Here is a 26,342-nt window from a genome sequence, read left to right as displayed (position 1 = left end):
GCATACAGGTAAGTGATCTGCCCAAATGGTGGTGACGGATGCGTTGTCTGTGTAGGCTAGTGAGCCACTCGACGAGTCCAGTCTGTGCCGTGATGCCTGAGCCACCTATAGCCAGTCGGGATGTCCCGGTACAGCAGAGCTTGGCGCACCAGCCCAGGTCGAGCAGGCCCCGGCAAACGGGGTTGGGCTGAGCCCGCTGCCATATAGTCCGTGGTCACAGCTGCCCCGGGATCGATGAATTCCGACGATGACCAGATTGTTTTCTTTGGTCAAACTGATCAACATTCTTGCACATGAAATATGGAACTTGAGAAACTGATAAGTTTAGTCCAACAAGTCCAAGAGTGAGTTTGTGGCATCCTGATGATGAAAATATCATAATCGGGCTATAGTTCAGAATCTATGGACTGAAACTGAAGGTGTATTCGAAACCTCAAATAGGCAAAATCCTTATTGGAAAATTTAGTAATAGATTATAACCTCAAAAATAATTTGTTCAAGTGAAAAGGGTGGAGTACCTTATAGCTAGTGTAGTGGATCTTTTTTGTGGTAGATTGTCATTAGTTGTCCACAGATCATTAGTACTCTTTGCTGACGTTTTATGCAAGTATGGTAGTGATTCTGTTAATATGAAGTGATTTGCAAATGTGGCATACGATTTGTACTTCCACTTTTAAGTGCTTTAGGTTTTCTGAGTATCTTATACTACACTTTATGCTTGTCTTCCACCCGTGTGCTAAATGACAGTCGTTGAAGGTTAGTTGTCATTCGTCTGCACAACTTTAAATAAACGCAGCGAAACAGAATGTTTATGACTTGCTTTCAAGTTCGCCACCAATTATCTCGAGTATAAAACAGAACGTTTATCCCGTCAGCTCATATATTTGTAAAACTTATCTGGTTATTCCGATAATTGAGGACAGTCTGTATAGTACTAGCCACGTTCTTTACGAGACAGGAAAGCTTATTCACATGCATTCGGCTTCTCTTTAACAGCAGAAGCTGCTATGCGGGACTCGTAACCACCCACAGATGTATCGTGGTATCCACCTACCCTAAGAGATTAAAATCTAATCTACTTCATACATGGAATAGATTCTAACTTGACCTAACCCCCTTGGCCCGGCCAAAAACTGAGGAAGGAGATCGGATGCACTCTGACTACGCTGTTGGCCAAAGTCATCGGGCGACCTCTGGCGACGCGGTCTGACGACCGTTTTCGGTGCCACTGTGAATTACGGATGCCGGCCCGTCCGAGGTGGGCCAGCACTGGTTGGCGGCGTTCGATGCAAGCTTCTGGTTTTGTAAGATCAGTTCAGATCACGCACCGCAATGCCAGTATCGGCTGTTGAGTAAAAATGTTTCACGATCGCTGCCATAGACCAACAACATGACAAATGCGTAGGGTTAAAGAATTTTTCAAGTTCTATGACTGAATATTCAGAACGTCGTGGTGATACATGGCACTCCGGAGAAATGATGCGTATCCCTACATCTTCTTACCGACGAATCATATTCGCAACAAAAGTTATTTATAGAATATAAAATAACATGACGAGTATAAATGTACATATATCGTCAGTTGATTGTGTTTTGCAGGTGCTGAGCTATATCGAGAAATGGGACGGCTTTCACAGAGGCTTCACGAAAGAAAGCGACGATGAGTGTTCCGTGTATCGCCATCCTGGCTTATTGATGCGCACTGCGCAGACGGGTAAAGCTCGTTTCATAATTTCTTTATTCCCGTAAACGTGACGTCATTTTTACGTCACACACAATATCGACGACAACATGATCAGCTATCGACTTTGGTTAGCATTCGATACCGGTCTCTCACAAAATTTCCTTTGCGCGTACCAGATATTTACAAAAACTTGTCATTCTTATAATGAATTATTATAATAATTGTTGTAATAAAATGTCACTTAATGATTTATCGATGTTAATGCGTTCATGTAAGGGAGCTCTTTTAGATGTGAGTTGTTATCGTCAATAACTTACAAATTAAGAATGAAACACACTTATAATTAGCAGCATGTCGTTTCAGTATAACGGAACATTGAAAATTTGTCACAAACACATCAGCATTATCATTACATGCCACTTAATACGCACCAACAGTACAAACCGTCAAGATGGAATGCGATAACCAATACCGGAGTTAAACGTCGCATGAATAACATCGTGGTTGCTGGAGTCGGAAGTTGTTGGTTCGCATCCAGTTACATGTGACTTTTTTCATGTTGGTGTTGTTAATACGTTTTGTTAATGTAGTATGAATGTAATACGAGTATGTTCTGCAATATTGGATGTTATTTACATTCTGTCTGTTCTGAGATCGAAGGATGAAATAAATACTTAGCGATTTCCGAATGTGTGGTTAGGCAGGAACCTACAAGGACAGCTTAAATTGCTGAGACTGAAACGAGCTACAATAAAACTCACGTTCTTCCTTCTCATAAATATTTTGCCCTTTATTCCCGAATATGTGCTGCCTTTCGAGTGTGATTAGGCAGGAATCTAAAAGGACAGTTTAAATTGCCGCGAGTGAAAAGTGGAGCATTAACATTCATACTCTTCCCTGTCACAAATATTTTGTTGTTTGTTTACGAATGAGTAGCGTTCCCCGAGGGTGTGGTTAAACAGGTACCTAAGAATACAGCCGTAATTGTTGCGACTGAAACGAGCAGCAATAACATTCATATCCTGCTTTTTCACTAATATTTGGCTCTTTATTGTCGAATATGTGGCAGTTACCGAGTTTGTGGTTAGGCTGGAACCTAAGAGTACAGCTTTAAATGCTGCGACTAAAATGAGCTGCAATGAAATTTGTATTTCTTCTTCTCGCAAATATTTCTCTCTTTAGTTCCGAATATGTAGCAACTTAGGAGTGTATGGTTAAGCAGGAATCTAAGAGGAGAGCTTAAATTGCTGCGAGTGAATCGAGAAACAATGAATGAATGATATTTATATTCTTCCTTGTCACAAAATCGATAGCTGACCATGTGGTCGTCGATATTACGCGTGACGTCAATATGCATCACGTTCGCGGGGATTGTTGTGTGGAAACCGCGTTACCCTGCGCAGGCTGTCAAAGAACCATTATATTACCAACAGACGCATGTTGTAACAGACGGAGAATGGACTAGATTAGTATGACTCTTCTATACTGAACGACTGAATTTTGTAGCTCAATGTAGTTCATGTAACGATGAAAACAATGGACGGCTTGTTGACTCTTACTAGTAATGAAAGTTATTTATAATGAATAGCGAATATAGAAAGTATGGATTTTTAAGTAATTACGCCAGATTTGGAGAATGAGTCTGGGAGAATAACGATTACACAAATGTAAATAAGATAACAGCACACTCGAAGAAATAGTTACACCGCAACGTCTACTTTCGACGAGCTGAACACCAGGTAAGTACGCAGACTAGCGTAAAACGCTCGTAAAGTGTCTTGGGGTCTAAATTACACAAGAACTACTTACTTATGCTTTTCTTAATTTCACGAAGTTTATCATGTTCACACCACAGTTTCTGGGAGTATCGATGTAAACACGGAATCGATGCATCTCACGTCTAAAAGAGAGAAACGTAGTGAATAAAATTTAGCCGTGTTTGTACGAAAACTGCGCTAAAATTTATTCATAGTGTTTCTGGATGGAAGGGAAAACAAGGAGCTTCCAGTTACGAAGTTTCTGTATCGATGGCCTCGTGAATTAGTATAGGCGGCCGTGGTTTATGGCAGTCTTTGAGTCAGTAATAACCTCTGGTTGATCAGCTGACTTGGGGGGCGTGATTTTAAGTGTAGTACGGTTTGCGTGAACAGCTTGTGGAAAATGGCATTACATTCAGCCTACAAAGGAAAACTCGTCTCAGTCATTGGAGATGAGGTATGTTTTCTGACCTGGCTGGATGTCACACTTATTTTTTTACATGTGTTGTTGTTATTGTTTTTCGTTTTTAGGACACTTGCGTTGGCTTTCTTCTCGGAGGAGTTGGAGAAGTAAATAAAAGCAGACATCCTAACTTCATGGTGGTAGACAAAAGTACGTAAATTCTTCAAATAAATGCTAATAATATCCCATAGTTTATTAAATGAGAGTTCGTATTCCATTGCATTGGCAGAGTAATACCGTGTTGTCAGTGTCGTAAGAAGATCCATGTCCACTATCGTATGTGATTAGATCACGCTACCGGGCAAAAGATACGACTGCATTTTTCGTCATAATGTATTACTCTAGCAACAATATAAATAATTCCTTCTATAACATTCAAAAGGAGCGTGTAAGAAATACAGCGACTCTCCCCTTTTATCCACTGTGCTATTTTACAGACCAAAACGCTTGGTATTTAAACTAGTGAGATAGATTGTTATCTTTACATTATTCACCCCTATTTCTAACGAAAAAAATATTCAATTTTGCACCATTTGCGGTTATTGAAAACGCATCATCCATTTTTGTGATGCTAAGTTATGTAGATGTTACGTAGTTGCAACTTTCCTCTTTGTATTTTGGCTAGAGGAGTATGTTACATGATACTACCCTTTGTTAATTTCTGTAAACTTTTATCATTTCCTTCCAGCATTCTTCAACCTTGATACGCCTACCTAAAAGCAGGAGTAACAAATTGTCACCATGTTACTTTTCCAATTAAATCAATACATTTTACAGAAAACTTCAAAAACCTTTATTTTTTGTTAAATGATGATGAGTATTTCTACAACACATTATTGTCTACAGTGAAATGTGCAGCATTTGTGAGGAAACACAAAAAATAAGTGTATTCAAATGCTAGGCAGAGACGGGGGGACGACTGCTGCACTCGGACAATTTCACACAGTTAATTTCACATGTGTAATCATTATTGCTCTTTGACATGCTCTGATGGCCTGACGGATGTGCAGTTGCCCAGAAACAGCGAAGTGGCAGAAACATTTATTATATGAAAGACATAGCAAAACATGTATTACAAAACAAATTAGCACATCTCATTCAAGGTGAATCATTTATGGCTCTTCAGTACTGTATTAGATGTTAGTATCTGCTTCAGCTCTTTCTTAAATAAACCATATGTATTTATTTTTGTATTTTCGCGGGCAGTTCATTGAAGATTATTTTTGGTTAATACACTTTTCTGATATAGAATCTTTGTAGGCACTTCTGTATGAAAATCATACGTACTTCTGGTTTCATAATTGTTTAATACTGTGAATTATTTATTTGATTTCACATATATGTAATCCGAAGAATATAATAATTCCATTCCCAAAGAAAGCAGTTGTTGACAGATGTGAAAATTACCGAACTATCAGTTCAATAAGGCACAGCTGCAAAATAGTGTTGTGAAGTCTTTACAGACGAGTGGAAAAACTGGTAGAAGCTGACCTCGGGGAAGACCAGTTTGGATTCTGTAGAAATATTGGAACACGTGAGGCAATACTGACCTTACGACTTATCTTAGAAGAAAGATTAAAGAAAGGCAACTCTACATTTCTAGCATTTGAACACTTAGAGAAAGCGTTTGACAATGTTGACTGGAATACTCTCTTTCAAATTCTGAAGGTGGCAGGGGTAAAATACAGGGAGCGAAAGGCTATTTACAATTTGTACAGAAACCAGATGGCAGTTAGAAGAGTCGAGGGACATGAAAGGGAAGCAGTGGTTGGGAAGGAAGTGAGACAGGGTTGTAGCCTCTCCCCAATGCTATTCAATCTGTATATTGAGCAAGCAGAGAAGGAAACAAAAGAAAAGTTTGGAGTAGGTATTAAAATCCATGGAGAAGAAATAAAAACTTTGAGGTTCGCCAATGACATTGTAATTCTGTCAGAAACAGCAAAGGACTTGGAAGAGCAGTTGAACGGAATGTACAGTATCTTGAAAGGAGGGTATACGGTGAACATCAACAAGAGCAAAACGAGAATAATGGAATGTAGTCGAATTAAGTCAGGTGATGCTGAGGGAATTAGATTAAGAAATGAGTCACTTAAAGTAGTAAAGGAGTTTTGCTATTTGGGGAGCAAAATAACTGATGATGGTCGAAGTAGAGAGGATATAAAATGTAGACTGGCAATGGCAAGGAAAGCGTTTCTGAAGAAGAGAAATTTGTTAACATTGAGTATAGATTTAAGTGTCAGGAAGTCGTTTCTGAAAGTATTTGTATGGAGTGTAGCCATGTATGGAAGTGAAACATGGACGGTAAATAGCTTGGACAAGAAGAGAATAGAAGCTTTTGAAATGTGGTGCTACAGAAGAATGCTGAAGATTAGATGTGTAGATCACATAACTAATGAGAAGGTATTGAATAGGATTGGGGAGAAGAGAAGTTTGTGGCACAACTTGACTAGAAGAAGGGATCGGTTGGTAGGACATGTTCTGAGGCATCAAGGGATCACCAATTTAGTATTGGAGGACAGGGTGGAGGGTAAAAATCGTAGAGGGAGACCAAGAGATGAATACAGTAAACAGATTCAGAAGGATGTAGGTTGCGGTAGTTACTGGGAGATGAAGCAGCTTGCACAGGATAGAGTAGCATGGAGAGCTGCATCAAACCTGTCTCAGGACTGACCACAACAACAACATATGTAATCCTTTAAGAGTCAACTTTCATTTCCACAGAACAGGATGTTTTAGTCTTATCTACGAGGAATGTTGTGGAGCTAAAATTGAAGATTTGTTTTTAGAAATACTTGGGTGGAAACTAAAATTCCGCCACAGAATCTTAATACAAGGTGTTCAAAAATTCAATACCCAAACTTATAGATACAATGGAGGCATCAAGACATATATTTAATTTAGCAACCAGGTGCCACAACCGCATATTGAGTACCGAGTGTCCGGGAGATTGTTGACTGTGACTGAGAAGAAAACAATGTTAAATGTGTTCTAGTTCTTTATTATTCTGATCAGTCTTACAGTAAGTGCTTGAAATGAATGCCATTAACTTAAGTGTGCTGCCAATATCGATGCAGCAGGACGTCCCGTGTTTGATGGGAAGTATGTTAGGGTCGACAGAAGCGTCCGATCCCATGTGTCTGCATTGACCCGTGATGTAAGGGTGTTGTCGTGTGTGACGACATGACGGCGCGGAGTTTGGTTTGTGAGTGTGGCGTGTTTGTAGATGTCGTCGTGTTGTGGTTTGTTGTGTTCTCTGGTGGTATGTTCAGGGTTTTCGTTTGTGTGGTGTAATGGGCTCAGTTTGATTTTGTTCATTATCCAGAATTGTTCGAGTGTCGGCTGTGTTTTTTAGTGGAATTCGTTTCAGTGAGTTAACGATTTTGTGTGAAGGTTAATTTACTGTTGTTCGCTGTACATCGTGTGGTAATTTTAGTAAAATTAATTGGTTTTGTTTTTCTTCAGGAATGGGTATGACGGATAAAATTAACTATACGCAGGTCAAGGGAAGTGTTCGATCCCAATGTGTGGCTGTGTATGTTGATATTGGTATCGGGAGATGTTTTTGAGCTATATAGGCCAAGGGAAGTGTTTGGCCCTAATTTATGGGATCGGGAGCTGCTGTTGGGCTACATAGGTCGAGGGAAGTGTCCGATTCCAGATGATATTGTGTTTAGTGGTATTTGGGGAGTTTTGTGGTGTCGGTTTTTTTCGACGTTTTGTGTGGTTTTGTATGGGGGTGGGTGTCTAAATTTGTTTGTATTTAGTTTGCCCCCACCCCCCCGAAAAACACCCCGTTTCCCGCGCTTGTCCCGTTAGTGTCATTACACTTTTTGTGGAAAGTGTGTGTGTTTGTTTCTCGATGTATTTTCGTCCTCATAATGTGTACGTACAGACTTTATATGCGCCATATTGGAATCGTGGTTTATGGTCGTTTCAGCCATATTTGTGACGTCATGGGTCAAAGCAGACGGGCGGGATCGGATGCTTCCTTATTTCCATATGTTACATGTTTTTTACGTGTGGGGCCACTTTGAGAGTTCTTGCAAGTAATGCCTGTGGGCCCACAGGGGAATAGGGTGAGGTCAGGGATCTAGCATATCGATGTACTGGTCCTCCCTAGCCAGTAAGTGGGGTCAGTGCCGCATGTACTGTTTCTGCAAAGTGTGCCTGATCATCGGCGTGCTGGAACCACATCCTCTCACTGACACACAGGGATACCTCCTCCAGTAACATCAGCAGTTGCTCTTGCTAGAACATTCTCTATTGGCCACCACTCAAGAAGACAACATGTAGGACCCAAGCAAGAAGTCACCCACAATTCTGGTGTCTCCGATGATCTCACATAACTTACGTGGCTTTTTACCTACCCACACCTGCATGCATGTAAATTGACTTTCATCCGTAGAAAACTGAAGGTGTTTGCTGGCTTGATGCAGGACTTTGTGTACAAACTTGTAGGCTGTTGCAGAAATCTGTATACAAACTCGAGCTGAGGGGGGGGGGGGGGGGGGGGAGATAGTCATCTGGTCCCAGGGCCAGTACTCTTGTGGAATGTAAAGGACTAAGCACCTTTTAATGCAACACACCCTATACTAACCCGAGCTGAACACTGAAGTTGGCAGCAATAGCATGTGTTCATGCCTTGAGCCTGTCCTCAACACACAGTAATGTGTCTTCCTCAAACATTGGCGTACGCACTGTCCTTTACGTGCCTGCATTTGACCTGCATATCGCCAATATTGCTCAGTTGATGGTGGATGTCTGTAAAGGTGTGATAATGTGAACATGTTCATGTGGGGAAACTTTTGTGGTTAATTTGCCAAGCTCTTTGACTGTTGCCTTCAGCTGCACTGTTAAACAAAGTTCGTCTTGTAGTGTTCTTCACATACAGTGTTCAGTGTTACATACTGCAACTGGCAAGCATGTGCTGCAGCGTTATATGCCATTTACGGACTCACTTTGAATGTCGTGATGCCCTAACACTATGTAACTCAAATCGACTTTGGTGTTCGATATTTAAAGAAGGTACTTTTGTGAGTCACTGTTTACCTGCATGTTGAACTCACTCCATGCGCACTTCTGACACCTGCTTGTTTAACAAAATATATTTGTTGTTGGTGCTGCCTAATATTTCGGTTTGTGCATTTAACTGTTAAACGCCCTGTATAATGCCTTTGGTTGAAAAGTCTTTACTTGTCACTTTTCTCTTCCTTTTCTGTAGTCACTTTTGTAAGATTTACTGTGTAGTAAAAAGTATTTGTAACATGTTACTTAATGTGGTGTTTGTTGTTAACAGACACCAGCGTTGGTGAAATAGAGGAATGCTTCAAGAGATTTGTGAGGAGAGATGATATTGACATCATACTGATTAACCAGAATGTAAGTACTGCCATTTATTTCAGCTGGGCTTGGTACAATCGTAGGGGCTTAAGACAAAATAGGTCTTTATTCTTTATTGACCATGTTAAGTATAACTTACAACTCTCACAAAATTTTTTCCTCTCTCTCTCTCTGTGTGTGTGTGTGTGTGTGTGTGTGTGTGTGTGTGTGTGTGTGTGTGTGTGGTCGATATCAACCCCTTGGGGTCGATATCGATTTCCTAGGGGTCGACATAAACGAAAACTGATTTTGGGGGTCGACAAGGTCTAAGAATTGACCGCTATTAAATTAACACAATATTTAAAACTGTCTGCTAACTTAAAGCATTACTAATTCTCACTCTGTCTTCTTCTATTGACGTAAGTCAGAATGAAAAATAACACTCTGTAGCAGCTGCTTTAAGTTAGTAGACCATTATGAATAAGGGGGTTGGTCTTAAAAGTAGGTAATTTGGCCACGGGGGTCTGAGGTAACAGTTCATTTTGGAAAAGGGGTCACTTGTCCAAAATAGTTTGGGGATACCTGCTTTAGAAGAATGCCTATTGAACCAAATGTTATGTTTGTCTTTGATTAAATGTCTTCTCTATATGGTGAGCAGCAGCCTGGGAAATATGGAAGCATCCGATCCCGCCCGTCTGCTTTGACCCATGACGTCACAAATGTGGCGGAAACGACCATAAACCATGATTCCAATATGGCGCATATAAAGCCGTTACGTACACATTGAGGACGAAAATACATCGAAAAACACACACACACACACACACACACACACACACACACACACACACACACACATTCCACAAAAAGCCTAATGACACTAACGGGACAAGTGCGGGAAATAGGGGTTTTTTGGGTGGGGACGAACTAAATATAAACAAATTTAGACACCCAACCCCATACAAAACAACGAAAAAAACCGACATCACAAAACTCCCCAAATACCACTAAACACTATTATCATCTGGAATCGGACACTTCCCTTGACTTATATAGCTCAATAGCAGCTCCCGATCCCATAAATTAGGACCTAACACCCTTGACCTATACAACTCAAAAACATCTCCCGATACCCACATCAACAGCCACACATTGGGATCAAACATTCCCTTGACCTGTTATCCTTACGACATCTCCACATACAGCCGTCCCTGGTCCGAGATGCCGGAACTTTAAGTAAGCCTCATTTCTTCACGACATACTGAACACTTCATGACTTCATCCAAAAATCCGAATAGTTGAAGAAATTTTATTAGAGACAACCAAAAACTGTTGACTCAGTCAGTCATATCCATACCTCCCAAAGACATAAAAAAAGCAATTTACCAAAATTCGCTCATGATGCCACACTCGCAAACTAAACCAAAAACATCACCTAACACACCACCAGAGAGCACCACCAATCCCATCAAAACAACACCTACAAACACGCCACCCTCACAAACTAAATTCCGCGCCGTCGTGACGTCACACACCACAACAGCCTTACGTCACGGGTCAAAGCCGACGGGTGGGATCGGACGCTTTGATCGACCCGCAGCCTGTTATTTTCATCATAATATTGTCATTAATAAGGAAGAGCATTAAAAGAGCTCTGAGTATCAATCCTCCTAAACAAACTGACTACATAGTGACTAATCTGAATAGGATTTTCTCCTTGGACAGCCTGTTAGCTGGTGACTAGATGTAATCACACCAGTGTGCACAAGTGGCAATGTGGCACAGTGGCTTTCACCTTAAATGTTGGTTGACTATGTTTCACTGTTACATGGACAATGGAAAAAAAATTCTTATCCCAGGTTTCGGCTATTGCCGTTATTTGACAGTATAACTACCTCTTTATAGTTATTCAGCCACTTTTTCCTATATGGTAATGACCTGATTTCAGATAAATTATGAGCTTGAGAAACAAATAAATAACAGGGTGGTCAGAAACAGTCTGAAAAGCTTGTAAAGGTGTTGTAGAGTAGGTTATGCTAAGAAATAATTGTTAACAAAAAAAAATTCTGTATGCTATTTCTTTTCCAAATTGATTAGCTGTGAAATCAGCCATGTGGGCCATTGCACATGCCAATTCAAACAAGACACTAGATACATTTAATGTCTGTTGTTCTCATTGCGTAGATGACAGTGCACGAGGCTGCTCAGCCTTTGGTTCAGGTTCATGCCGTGGGTCCCTGTCACCAGTTGTCCTCCATACAGTCTCAACATGGTGCAACCCCATGTCCATTTCTTGTATTGCTGTCTTGTTCAGTAGTAGGAAATCAAATGAAGAACATATTTGGTGAAACCATCTCTGGCGGGCCACTTAAATTTGTGCGTTCAATGGCCTGATTGGCTAACTTCAATGTTAATTAACTCAGAAATGGTGCAACATGCAGAATTTTCTTTCTTAGCAATTGTTTCTCAGCAAAAACCTCTCCAGTAACATCCGTACAACCTTTGCAGACTGTTTCTTACTCTCCTGTACGTGAAAATTCTTAACATTTTTTAAATAAAACAAACTTTATTAACATTGTACATATTTATTTCTCACCTTTGTCGTCCTGATGCCTTATTTCTGCCAATGAGAGACCAGTTTGTTGGTACTGTCACTGTAGAACGTTGACCTCTACTGGAGCCACTTCATCACTATGAAAATGAAGTCCTTGAAAGTGTTCTTTAAATTTGAGAAACAGATGAAACTCGGATGGCACCAAGTTGAGACTGTATGGAGGACGATTGGTGACAGGGAGCCCACGGCGTGAAGTTGTTGCAGATGAGAGAGAGAGAGAGAGAGAGAGAGAGAGAGAGAGAGAGAGAGAGAGAGAGAGGGGATTTGTCTAATTTGTGTTAACTGATGAGTTGTGCAGTGTGGTCAAGACACAGGAGCAACTCATTGAGAAAGTGCATTGGTATATAGACTGGAACCATGTAAACAATGAAAGATTGTGTGAACAAACAGTTTTAGTGACAGAAAATTTATGCAGTTCAACAATAAAATCAGTGAATACATATTATGAGAATGAGGGGAGGGGGGGGGGGGGGGGGATATTAAATCCAAGGATACAAGATGGATCAAGACAAAATCTTAAACTTTCCAACAGAATTCTGAAATTGGATCAGTGTTCTCAGTATGCCCTTGCAAAAAGTCTTGCAAAAAAACAGCGTAGAAGTGGCTGTATTAACTGTAAAAGAAAAAGGCAAGTCAATTTTTGTACTGTTTAGTTTTTAAACGGCTCCATTTTATGATAAATTTAACATACAGTTTGACTATCAATAAAGGACAAGGGCCATCATACCAATGTTGTCGAATGAATTTATGAGAATTAGAATTGTGTTTCTCGCACAAACAACTGCACAGTGCGTGTTCTTGTGCTTGGCAGATTACAAAACTTATTTGTCTTTGTCTCCAAAGCAAAATACCAACTGTAGTTCATAATAACATAATTTGCATAAGTTATATACTATGCAGGTAAAATGATTAATTGCACTCTTTTTCCAGTTCAAAAATAAATGGAAAAAAGCCCAAGTGAAGCTGTTCATTTGCAGCTAATACTGAAAATGTATATTTTAACATTTCTCAGAAATAACTGGTCTTACTCAGATGCAATGAAAGTAGATGGCTTATTTTTGCACCAGTTAGTGTTCTTAATTTCAAGAACATTTAACAAAATAACTCCACATTGTAATTATGGTGGAGTTAAAATAAAAACATAATAGCAGGTATTGCAAACAAGGGGTTAATGGTCAAACTATGTTGAGAAAAGCTGCTTTGAACTGAGTTATTAAAATTTAGTCTCACAGACTGCAAGAACCTATTGTTTGTACCGTATTTTTAATAAAAGAAAGAAAACAAAAAGTGAATGAACAGCATGAAGTGGTGCGAAGCAGAGCCACAGTGACACAGAAAATTCTTTAGTTACTTGATATAACCTGTAGAAGCTTTTATTTCAGCCCAAAGGAGCTTCTCGAGGTATCGGCCATATAATATTCGTGTTAGCCTGTAACTTACAAGATGTACTTGCATCACCATTAGTTAGGTGTGGTATCAAATTAATGTCTTTAATTAGTTTCTTTACAGTTCTACAGCTTTCCTTGAGGAGCTATTGAGTTTCCAGAATGAATTTTCACACTGTAGGGGAGTGTGCACTGATTTGAAACTTAGTGGGAGATTAAAACTGTGTGTTGGACTGGACTGAACCTGCGACCTTTGACTTTAGCAGTAAATGCTGTGGAGACTTAGCTATTCAAGCACGCCCACATTCACAGCCAGTACCTCATATCATACCTCCCAAACTTTTCCATGATTTTCTACATACCTTGTGGGATTAGCAATCTTGAAACAAAGGCTATTGCAGGCACCTGGCTCAGCAACAATGTAGGGGAGGGTGTGTGTGTGGGGGGGGGGGGGCAGGGGGAGGGGGGGGGTTCCCAGAATTGAATTACCAAGTTTGTAAGGTAGAAGATAAGGATAAGGCACCAGTGGATGTAAAGCTTTGAGGGCAGGTTGGAAGCTGTGCTTGGAAAGCTCAATCAGCAGAACACTTCCCTGTAAAAGGCAAAGGTCCCAGGTTTGAATCCCAGTATGGCACAAAGTTTTAAGCTGACAGGAAATTTCAGCTGTTAAATTAACATAGCTGAGAAAGCAGCAGCTTTTATCAAAGCTGTGTCTTTATTTTTAATGTAGTACAGTGCATAGATAGATAGAGAGAGAGAGAGAGAGAGAGAGAGAGAGAGAGAGAGAGAGAGAGAGAGAGCGAGCAGCAGATTTTCTCATCAACTGTCCAACTTCTATTGAACAACGTTGGGTGTAAATGTAAGTGCTACACTTGTACTCTGGGCTGAAGAGAGGGAAACTGTGGTGAGCTGCATCAAACCGGTCATATTCAAACACAGTAAATGAGTGAATGAATTAAGACTCGGACCACCTAATTATTTTGAAGGTACAAGTGCAATGAGAGATCGCTGTGCATGGCAACTGTGATTGCAGAACATTGCCTCAGTGTCACTCATTTGATGGAATGTAACAACACAGAGTTTTCGGCTCTTATTTACAATTACTCTTGTGCTGTTAACAAAGAAGCTGTTGAGATTAAACGAGCAAGTGACCTTAGAGATAGAGATCTAAGTTTAAGCATAAAATTGCTTGAAATTGTGCTCTCTCTCAGAGTTCCCGGAGGGACAGAGTTAGTGCTGCCTGCTAACCCATTGTCGGTTAATATTTCACTATTGATAACGTCTGAATTTGGTCATCTGTTGTATATGCTGGCATTTGTTGTTAATGGTGTGTATCATCTTTCTGCAATAAATAACTTAATAGGATACATTGAAAAGTAAATGATACGTAAATATCTACAGGACTGTCTCAAATTTATTTAGGTTTTAAGCTTTTTCATGTAATTTACCCTCCCCCTCTCCAGTCCTTTTTTTCCTACTAACCTTCACTCTCACTTAGCCACAACACTGTAAAGTGCATCACATTAAGGAATCTGAGACCATTTATGTACATTCTCCAGATTGCCGAGATGATTCGACACGTAATTGACAGCCACTCGCAGCCCGTTCCAGCTGTTCTCGAGATACCGTCCAAGGATCATCCTTACGATGCCACCAAAGACTCGATATTGCGAAGGGCGAGGGTAAGCCAAAGTTTTGCGAGTGGCAACTTTCTCGAAGTTTCACTGTGTGTTTATTTATCCACATAACTGTTCATCGTGTGTAGATATTTTAATTGATTACCTTAGCTGCTAACGGTTTCCAGATTATTTTTAGTGTCCTTTCATAATTAATACCTCATTTGTGAAGTGTTATTTACAATATCAATAGAATTTCAGTTATTAGTGTTATAGCATGCAATATGTCTTTTAGTGTTCTTGTAAAATTATGAGATAGACTTACACCGGAGATACTAAATTTTTACAGCTCCTGATAAATACACATAAAAGTAGTGATGGGACAACCGACTGTTTTCAAGAACCGACTGCCCAGTTAACTTTTTTTTTCCCTTCAGTTGGTTTTTTTCACTCGAATGAAACAACCGAATGAGAGAGTCTCTGTGGCCATGTCAACTATGTGAATGTTTTCACTCACTTGTCTGATTTGAGTGATTTCATCCAATCTGAGACAATTGACTGACACAAATATCTTCAGTTTCACCAGTTATATGAATGTTTTCACTCAGTCTCTGGATTGAGTGATTTCACTCCCCTACTTTTTCACCCTTTTCGATGATGCTGACGGTCGTTAGGGCAGGCACGTGACGATGCCACCGTAGCCGCCTCCTGGTGCTGCCAGGACTAGGGTTGCAGCCAGCGAGAGTGCAGCGCAGCATTCCCGGGACCTATGCTGGCGGTGACTGGCCTCCACGCCACCTCCTCGCACCTGTTGCAACCCCGGCCCTGGCAGCAACAGTATACTGACATGGAACATGCACGATGCTCAGAGGCATTTTTTACTTGAAACATGGTATGAAAAACACCGAAGGGTTGTGCCAACTGTTTTCATTTGGTTGCTCCCATGGACTGGTTTCACTTAGAAGAAATGAATGTATAATAATCCAACTGATATATAAAGCTAGAACCAACTGATTCACTTGTTTTCCATTTGGTTGCTCCCATACATAGACTGGTTTCAGTCAAGAGTGAATGAATAATTCAGCTGAGACGTAAAGCTACAAGCGAATGAGTTGACTGTTTTCCAACAACCGTCTGAATCGATTGTTTTCATTTGATTGTTCCCAACACTCTGTAAAAGTGCCAAAAATTATCCTAACTCTTGGAACTACACTTGTGGTCATAAATTAAGGATAATTGCAGAATGTGGTGCCACACAACATGGCACTACACAAAACTGGCACTAATAGCATAGGCACATAGGGAACACACGCGACACAGATCTGTAAGTCTACGGTATTGGTGATAAGTTGAGAAAACCATCCCAAAATGCGTGTGTTACAAAATGTCACTGTTCCTGCGCATGTACCCCGACGTCAATATGGGGTATGATCACCATGCCGCACAGGCCGCACAATGGGTTGGCTTACTCTGCATCAGGTGGTTGAGTAGCTGCTGGGGTATAGCCTCCCATTCTTGCACCAGTGCCTGTCGGAGCTCCTGAAGTGTCCTGGGGGTTTGAAGACGTGCAGTGATACGTCGACCGAGAGCATCCCAGACGTGCTCGATGAGGTTTAGGTCTGGAGAACAGGCAGGCCACTCCATTTGCCTGATATCTTCGTTTTCAAGGTACTCCTCCATGATGGAAGCTCAGTGGGGCTGTGCATTATCATGCATCATGCATCAGGAGGAAGGTGGGACCCACTGCACCCCTGAAAAGGCGGACATACTGGTGCAAAATGACGTCCCGATACACCTGACCTGTTACAGTTCCTCTGTCAAAGACATGCAGGGGTGTATGTGCACCAGTCATAATCCCACCCCACACCATCAAACCACGACCTCTATACCGGGCCCTTTCAAGGACATTAAGGGGTTCTTATCTGGTTCCTGGTTCACACCAGATGACAACCCTGTGAGAATCACTGTTCAGACTATATCTGGACTTGTCCATGAACATACCGTGGGACCACTGTTCCAATGATCACGTACTGTTTTCTTGACACCAAGCTTTACGGGCTCTCCTGCTAACAAGGGCCAGTGGAATGCACCTCGCAGGTCTCCAGGTGAATAAACCATGTCTGTTCAGTTATCTGTAGACAGTGTGTCTGGAGACAACTGTTCCAGTGACTGTGGTAAGGCCCCGAGCAAGGCTACCTGCAGTACTCCGTGGCCGTCTGCGGGCACTGATGGTGAGATATCAGTCTTCTTGTGGTGTTGTACACTGTGGACGTCCCATACTGTAGTGCCTGGACAAGTTTCCTGTCAGCTGGAATCATTGCCATAATCTTGATCACACTTTGTGACACATGGAGCGCCCGTGCTAAGACCTGCTGTGTTTGACCAGCCTCCAGTCGCCCTAGTATTCTACGCCTCATAATGTCATCAATGTGTGTTCTTTGAGCCATTTTCAACACACAGTCACCATTAGCACGTCTGAAAACATCTGCACACTTACCCGCTGCACCATACTCTGACATGCATCAACACACCTCTGCGTATGTGGACTGCTGCCAGCGCCACTGTGCGACGACCGCAGGTCAAATGCACCGCATGGTCAAACCCCGAGATGATTTAAACCCACAAACCGCCCACCAGAGCATTGTGTCACCTTGTGTCAGCATTATCCTTAATTTATGAGCATGAGTGTATTAGATTCGTCCTCTTGAAGGAAATCGGGATCAATTGGGGAAGGGCAAGTCATTCAACACCAGGGTGAGATGGGACCCAGCATGTTGCCAGATAACTGTTTTAATGTCTTTCACACACTACCAATAAAAAAATGTGAAACACCCACAAGGGGAAGAGGAAATTAAATAAAACTTTGTGGGCTGAGATGGTATGTGATGTTATTTCAGAGATTACGAATCACATTAAATTTACAGAGAACATGGTAGTGTGGGCCCACTTTATCAGTGTGACATTGTTCCCTCTGGCTTTGATGTGTGTACCAATTTGGTGGTAAGAGCATCATAAAGCAGTTGTATCCTGTCTGAGGTAAGCTGGCCAACAACTGTCGTAACTAGTCCTCAATATCCCGGATATTGGCACTGCAATGTTGATGTCCGAACTGGTGTCGCGTGTTCTATCAAAGATAGATAAGGGAATCTAGTTGGCTGAGGGAACACCTCAGCATCAGACAGAAGGTTCATAAAGGCACGTGTACGTGTGGACGAGCTTTGTCCCATCGAAAAGTGGCACGAGAGAGAACGTGTAACAACACAGAATATCCGTGACATAGAATCGTGTCATAAGAGTTCCCCGATTCAGTACTAGCTGTGACCTGAAATCGTACCCTGTAGCTCACTGCACCATAATGCCTGTCCAAAACACTGATGAATGAGACACCTCTGCAGGTTGCTGCCATACTCTCGGATAGTGGTCATCCAGGGTACTGCAGAACTGGGATTCTTCATTATACACAACGTATCACCATTCATTACCAGTCCTTGCTTCCCAGTCACAGAATCACTCCGAGCTCAGCCATTTGTATTGTGCTGCTAGCGGCAGCCTACATGTGTGATTGCGGTTGTCTAGTCTGACTACTGATAGTCTCCAAACAGTGGTGCAGGATGACTTAGAATGTTGCAAGGAGTCCATTACTAGTTCTCGGATGGAAGGCACAGTTGTAAAACGGTTAAGGTGTGCTCGGTGCACGATATGGTGATCATCCCTTGTGGTCGACCACAATCTTTGTAAGTATATCTGCCCTGACCTCACCATGCAGTGAACAGTGGGCAACTCGCTGAATGGAGACCCACAATCGGGCCATTTTTCAAGATCTGTCGAGTGCTGATAATGCTATCTCACATTAGTACGTGGCCTTTGTGTGTCTTTCACAGTGATCACTTGACATCTGATGCTGTCACATCCCTTATATAGCCTACTGGGTCCAGTAACAGCACTAAACGTGAAAAATGCTAATGCATTCTGGTGGCCATTTTACCTGTCACAGAGGAGTCCAACATTCTGGAATCAGTTTACATGCCTGCTGACAGTATGTACATGTATGAAGTTACGTGGACATCTGACTGTGTCTTGTGAGTGGTTCACATTGTTTGTCAGTGTACCTGCATGTATTGCAAAGAAGAGCAACACAAATGGTGACAGGTTCGTTGATCCGTGGAAGGGTGTCAGTGAAATGCTGAAAAATCCAAATTGACAGACTATTGAAGGGTATCGTGCAAAAGCCTACCTATCAAATTTTTAAGAAAAGTGTTAAGTAAGGAGTCTAGGAATATACTACAGCTCTTTATTCATTCCTCCTCCTTGTGCAAATGGAAGAAGGGAACACCCTAATACTAAGTACAATTTGCCATGCATTGAACACTGGTTCGCACGCTGTGGCTGTATGTGTAGTTGTAGAATAGGTACAGTCTGCTCTACTAAGTACACTCCTTAGTAACCAGCTGAAAATGGTGTTCATTCTACTCTTCCAGTTGTTAATTTACTATTGCACGCCAGTTGTCATATCGAACAAGGTCTTTAAAGACATAAATAAGTAATTGGGATAGTGTATACAGTCAATTGTAAGACACATTTATGTCCCCTCTGTACTTATGAACTGTTTATCTTTATGCAAGCAATTTTCAACCTATATATGATTTAGAAAAAAGATAATTTTGTCTTACTGTCTCATACATTAAAAACTCTTAACACCACATTCCACAGTAAGTGGTTATGAAAATTTATAATAGATTTCAGGTGAAAATATTGACAGTATGGAATTAGATTTGCTGAAAGAAAATAACATGTCAACCTTGTGCAAAATTTGATTATTCAGTCACAGGATCGTTAAAAGGTTATAAATCTTCCTTTGTAGAGTAATCTGATAAACTTGTACAAATGTTGTAAATTAAGATTTTTTTTTTACACATTGTATGCCTTAATTATATTACTTACATTGATGAGTCTTCTGTACATTAAACTAGTAACTTATGTAATGAGATTTCATGTAATGAGATGATAAAATTGTGATTTTAGTGAGATGAAGAAACTTCTGCAAACCATTCTATCTATGTACAATGTAAACTTTAGTTTATTCTAGCCAGAGGTCAAATGTTTTGTGGTCCATAATTGGACTACATGAGTGCTTCCTTGCTTCCCTGCATAATTTGTCAAGGGTGCATTTACTGGGGCAGTTGGGACGGGTCATGAGGTGTTCCGTATCCTGATATTCTTCAGTCACATCCGACACCGTATTCACCTGTAAGGCTGCACTCGATATGATCTGCTTTCACTGGTGCCGTGCTCACTCTGATGCAGTTCAGGCCTTTCCAAATCGTCCATCTCGTTCTCTGCACTGGGTATCTCCCGTGGTGGATGATAGTTGTGCAGGGGCTCGAGTTCTTTGTTCAGGAAACTTTTGCAGGATGTAAGTTTTCCAGGTTCACCGGAAGCTCCAAATGAGGTGTGGCATCGAAGGTTCATTTAAGCTTCAGTATGTTCGTAACCAGCTCTTTGCCAGTTGGGATCTATAAGTCCGGCCACTTTATAAGTTTATCGAACAACGTGGGTTTCGTGCTACCTGTTATGAGTTGGCATTTGTAGTTTAAGCTTAACCTTTACAAATGAATGGCCATCCTCAATTGAAAGGGCAGACTGGATACCAGTGCTTTGCTAAGCAACGTGCTCGTGAGAGGTGATATGTTGTTCTTCTTTGTAATTAGCAGTGACTTTCCCAGACAGTTAGAGGATGACCCAGAATGTATTTTGAACTCCAGGCCACAGTGCAGCTTGTTGCTTTTTACAGATAGTTGTTTGTTAGAGGTGAAAGAAGCAATAAATCCCTGGACCAGTTGAGGTTTGAACGTCAGATCTTTGCATTGGTAATATAACACTTACCCACCGAGCCACAATTAAAACCATCTTATGAAAGTTTGATATCTGAGTGTTTAGTAGAACTTCGGTGGTTAAAATGTCATTTATGTACAAGAAATTGAAGAAGAATGTGACTGGGCCTAACAAACCGGAAGCTTTTACTTTCAATGATAATGGCAGCAAAGTCTGCAGACTTACGTAATACAGGGTGTTTCAAAATGAATGTACGGGTTTTAAGGCTTGGTAGCATTTATTACATTCAACTTACAGTTATAAATAATACATCAAATGAAAGAGCAACTCAGATTTGTTTGTATACCCGTGCAGAGAGGGAAGAGCATGGAACAACCGAGAATGAATGAAAAAAATCATGAATGAGTGAGTCTCACGCATATTCCCAAGAAATCAGTTCGTCCTTGTCGTTCGCAGTTGTTACAAGCTCTAAAGCCTACAGACTACATGCCAACTTCACAAACAAAATTTTGCTGCATGAGATGAAGATTTTCTAGATCGTGTTGTCTTCGGTGGTGAATCGACATTTCACCTAAATGGAAATGTGGACACATGTATTGTGTGTATCTGTGGGTTAGCATATCCTCATGAGATGGTACAGTTGCAACGAGACTCCTCAACTTTTTCGATGAAGTAACTGTAACTGGTGTTTCTCATTTTAATGCTCTAGTACTATGACACTCTCCTCAACTGGAAGAAGCTGAACCACAGAATTTTATTTGGCAGCAAAATGGTGCACCATCTCACTGGCATAACTCAGCATGCAACTGGTTAAATAACATTGTACGCGACCACTGGATTGGCCGCAAGGCACTGGATGAAAGAGCTCATTTTATATGACCTTCATGTTCACACATGTTCTTATCCCATTCCTTTGAGGATTCATAAAGGATGATGTGTATATGTCTCCGCTGCCAGCTGATCTCAGAAACAGCATCGTTGCAACAATTGATATAGACACAGAGATCAAGGTTTTGGAAGAACTTGCATATCAACTCTTGGTTCAGATTGAACACTTTTAAGAAAAAGTGTTATAGTTTCTCTTTCACTTGATGTATTATTTATAATTGTAAGTTAAATATAATAAATGTTACAAAGCTGTAAAACCCGTTTATTCATTTTGAAACAGCCTGTATATGCATAGTCTTTTCTGTATTGGGAACCAACATTGGAATGATTTACTGCTTTCCAACTTCTATTAATGCCCCACCCTTTTATCAAAATAACTCTCTCTTCCACATTTTTGTCTGCCTTTCTTTCTTGTTAACTCGCCCTCAAGCCTTGTCTGTAAGTTTATCCGAGATCTGTGCGTAGGTACAGGCCAGTTTACTTCTTAAAGTAGTCTGTGATGTTGATCTGGTTCTGAGAGTAGTACACATTTTTCACATGGAATTTTTAATTTTTCTTGCAGCAATTATATCATTTTACAAAAATCCCCTCAGCCCATATGATCTAGAAGAATATAAACACATTGCAGTACGGTACAGTGACTGACAAGGTCACTGTCTTCACCCACACATTCACATTCACTCTCCTCTTTGTTTTGTTGTGAAGCAACAGTCACAATTTTGGTGTCACTCGTATACTAGAAACTGGGTTCACATGCATTGTGGCTTCAGACACTCATTCAAATTTCAGTCATCGACACTTTCAAAACTAGTTGGAGCCATTGTCAGTGCACAGTTGTTATTTTTCATCACTGAAACCTTGAAAACCACTTTCTTCTATATGTGGAAGAATGTTCCTCCACAATCATTCTCATCAAATAGTATTCTCAGTAGACCAGCCTGGTAATACCGTTTTATTGATGCATTTATGCATTGGTCCTTTGGCCTTATTACAGCAGACAGTTTAAGAGGTAAGAACGTAGTTGGGATGAGACCATCGTATGATACGAGAATCTTCTGATCAAGATGTGAAGAGACATTATCAAGCAGTAGAACTGCATTCGAACTAGGGATACATTGTGTGCGTAGAACCAGTTTTTGAAAATTTCACTATCAGTCTGTGCTCCTTTATGACTGTTTAATCCACAGGAAGATCCTTAGCTGTGGTATCCTTGAATGCTCTTTCTTTCCCCCCAATCAGTAGCAGTTTCACTTTGTGGTTACCAGAAGCATTAAGGGTGCACAAAATAGTAATGCTTTCTTTAGACAGCATATGTCCAGGAGCATGAACTTCACTTTTAAAAGCAAGGATACTGTTGGCAGTTTTTACTAGGTATCTCTTTAATCAGCGTTGTGGGTAAAATCTTCTCAGGTATTGTTGAAAAGGAAGTGTGAGTATTAGTTGAGGACAAATTGGATGAAAATCAGTGTGGGTTAGGCCTCTTAGAGGTTGTCAGGACCAGATCTTTAGCTTATGGCAAATAATGGAGAAATGCTAAGAGTGGAACAGGGAATTGTATCTATGGTTTATAGATCTAAAAAAGGCATATGACTGGGTTCCTAGGAGGAAGTTATTGTCTGTTCTACGAGATTATGGAATAGGAGGCAAACTTTTGCAAGCAGTTAAAGGTCTTTACATGGATAGTCAGGCAGCAAAATTGATGGTAAATTGAGTTCATGGTTGAGAGTAGTTTCAGGGATAAGACAAGGCTGCAACCTGTCTCCACTGTTGTTTCATATTATTTATGGATCATATGTTGAAAACAGTAGACTGCCTGGGTGAGATTAAGATATGTGAACACAAAATAAACAGTCTCGCATATGCGGATGACTTAGTTGTGATGGGCAGATTCGATTGAAAGTTTGCAAAGTAATATTTCAGAGCTAGATCAGAAGTGTAAGGACTATGGTATGAAGATTAGCATCTGCAAAATGAAAGTAATGTCAGTGGGAAAGAGATATAAACGGATTGAGTGCCAAATAGGAGGAACAAAGTTAGAACAGATGGGCAGTTTCAAGTACTTAGGATGCATATTCTCACAGGATGGCAACATAGTGAAAGAACTGGAAGCGAGGTGTAGCAAAGCTAATGCAGTGAGCGCTCAGCTACGATCTATTCTCTTCTGCAAGAAGGAAGTCAGTTCCAAGACTAAGTTATCTGTGCACTGTTCAATATTTCGACCAACGTCGTTGTATGGGAGCGAAAGCTGGGTGGATTCAGGTTACCTTATCAATAAGGTTGAGGTTACGGATATGAAAGTAGCTAGGATGATTGCAGGTACTAGTAGATGGGAACAATGGCAGGAGGGTGTCCACAATGAGGAAATCAAAGAAAAACTGGGAATGAACTCTATTGATGTAGCAGTCAGGGCGAACAGGCTTAGATGGTGGGGTCATGTTACACGCATGGGAGAAGCAAGGTTATCCAAGAGACTCGTGGGTTCAGCAGTAGAGGGTAGGAGGAGTCGGGGCAGACCAAGGAGAAGGTACCTGGATTTGGTTATGAATGATTTTGAAGTAATAGGCTTAACATCAGAAGAGGCACCAATCTTAGCACTGAATAGAGGATCATGGAGGAATTTTATAAGCAGGACTATGCTCCAGACTGAACGCTGAAAGGCATAATAAGTCTTACATGATGATGATGATGATGATGATGATGATGATGATGATGTGATATTCTCTTCTTCCACAAATGTTTGGAACTCTTCTTGGAAGGAATCAGCTGCTGCAACATTGAATTAAGTTGCTCTCCTACCACAGTAAGCTCGCAAATCTTATGATGTCATATGAATCTGGTTAGCCGTACTGATGAGGCATTAAATTTGCCCTCGAACCCTAGAGCTTCATGAAAAAAGTTTGTTTGGTATGTATGAAAGGATGACACCTGTTTGTTTTTGGCTAAAAAGTTGAAAGGAGCAGCATTTAATTCATCAAATGTAAATCCCTTAATGTTTTTTCGTGTGCATGGTCCAGGATTAGAATTGCATTTCCTGACAAAATCCTGTATTTTCTGCTTATTCGTTTTATAATGTCCCAAACAGTCTGCATTTCAACACCATAATCAGCATTTGCAGCAGTTTCTCCCTTTTCAAATCTTTCAGTTTATTCTAATTTTTGTTCGAAGGTCAACACGTTTCTTTCGTTTCTCCACAATATCCTTTACAATTTTTTTTTAACTAGATTTGTCGACACTTACACGCCGATTAAAATTGTAAAACTGATTTTATTTTTGATTTACATGGAACATGATGGGCAATAACAATTGAAATGGTACTCTAATGTCAGTACGTCATTTAAACGATGGAAATGGCGTTTATGACCATGCTGTGTGTTGTTTATTCCTGTTTGCCAAAAAAAAATATCACACACCACACACACACACACACACACACACACACACACACACACACACACACACATTGTTACTTCTCATTTTCCAACCATTAATGGCCATTATTATTATTATTATTATTATTTGCTTTGGGGATTATAATTATCCCCATAACAGTGCCTCAGGTGCATACATAGCTGCACCACAAGTACACATAGAAACTGAGAAACTTGGTAAAAAAGAAAGGGGGAAAAAAACGGATTTGCAATAGATTGTGTCAATCATAGGAGCTGAAGGCCATGATCTAGTCATGATAAATTAAAAAATTTAAGAATTACTTTACTTGGAATTACTGTTATGGCTCATAGATATTGTGATGAGCCCTATTGTGCTGCTAGTGACCATTGGTTTATAAATATCTTTCATTTGTGCATCACTACTGTCACCCCAGCATATTAAACTTTGAAGAGAGAGTCTTCTTTTTCTAAACTATTGTTTTTGTTTTCATAATTTTCAGTTACCAAACTGAGCTTATTTTTCACAACTTCTTGCTTTAACATATGCCTTTTCTTTGCAGGGAATGTTCAACCCAGATGACTTCAAGTAAAATCATTGCATTGCAGATTCCAGATGGAATAATTTACATTTTACCTTATGTAATTACATGTATCTGCCTTGTATTGCTTAAAATTAATTAAGCATATACTATATTTAAGGCTCAAATGAAAATGGTGTTGGATAAATAGCTAATTAGAATATCAAACACATTCCAGTCTTGTAGTGTGACTGTTGTACAGTCCTGTGTAAATGCATTATTTATTGTGGGATCGACAAAAAGTAATACTGTTTCAGTTTAAAAGCTAGGGACCTGTGTTGTGATAAGGGTTGTAACTCTGCTACCCACAGTATTATAGTATGATTTGGAAATAAGTTGATTGTATCATGTGTAACAATATGGAGTTCTATTGGTAGCAGACAGAAACAATTCATAAAATATGTTAATATCTTGTTAACACTTATTGAATACTTTGTTGAACATGATTTAAAGTTGAATGGTTCATTTATGTAGAAATATAAAGCTACAGTTCTTATACTTTGTTTGCTGAAGCTGAGCAGTTATTTTTACATTATTATTGTTGTGATCATTGATATTTGTTGAACATCCTATATAATATTATGTAAATGGTACATTTGATGATTACAACAAATTAAGACAACAAATCGCAACTCATCGTAGTATTACTTCTGAAGTGACATTGCCACATTACCTTCTGGTTTTATGATGGCTTTCATAAGTTAAAGATGAAGTAAAATGCAAGTATAGTACTATCACAGTTATATGCTATGTGCTGATTACACTCAGTCTCCTCCTCCTCTTCAGATATTATGTGAAATAACCTGTTACGGTACCT

The 26,342-nt window shown here is 40.3% G+C and overlaps 1 protein-coding gene across 1 annotated transcript; it reads left to right on the top strand.

Annotated features, from left to right (window-relative positions):
• The first annotated feature begins 3,741 nt into the window (after positions 1-3,741).
• On the top strand, positions 3,742-26,028 carry LOC124552555 (V-type proton ATPase subunit F 1). Its single transcript, XM_047126874.1, has 5 exons — positions 3,742-3,898; positions 3,973-4,054; positions 9,201-9,283; positions 14,782-14,904; positions 25,508-26,028. Exons 1-5 carry the CDS (start codon positions 3,845-3,847, stop codon positions 25,535-25,537), a joined length of 372 nt encoding a protein of 123 aa, XP_046982830.1. The 5' UTR covers positions 3,742-3,844; the 3' UTR covers positions 25,538-26,028.
• Positions 26,029-26,342: the final 314 nt, after the last annotated feature.

The sequence above is a fragment of the Schistocerca americana genome, chromosome 10 (genome assembly GCF_021461395.2).
Source record: "Schistocerca americana isolate TAMUIC-IGC-003095 chromosome 10, iqSchAmer2.1, whole genome shotgun sequence".
NCBI classification, from domain to species: Eukaryota; Metazoa; Arthropoda; class Insecta; order Orthoptera; family Acrididae; genus Schistocerca; species Schistocerca americana.
The sequence above is the reverse complement of the archived record's forward strand: the minus strand, read 5'-3'. Positions and strand labels throughout refer to the sequence as shown.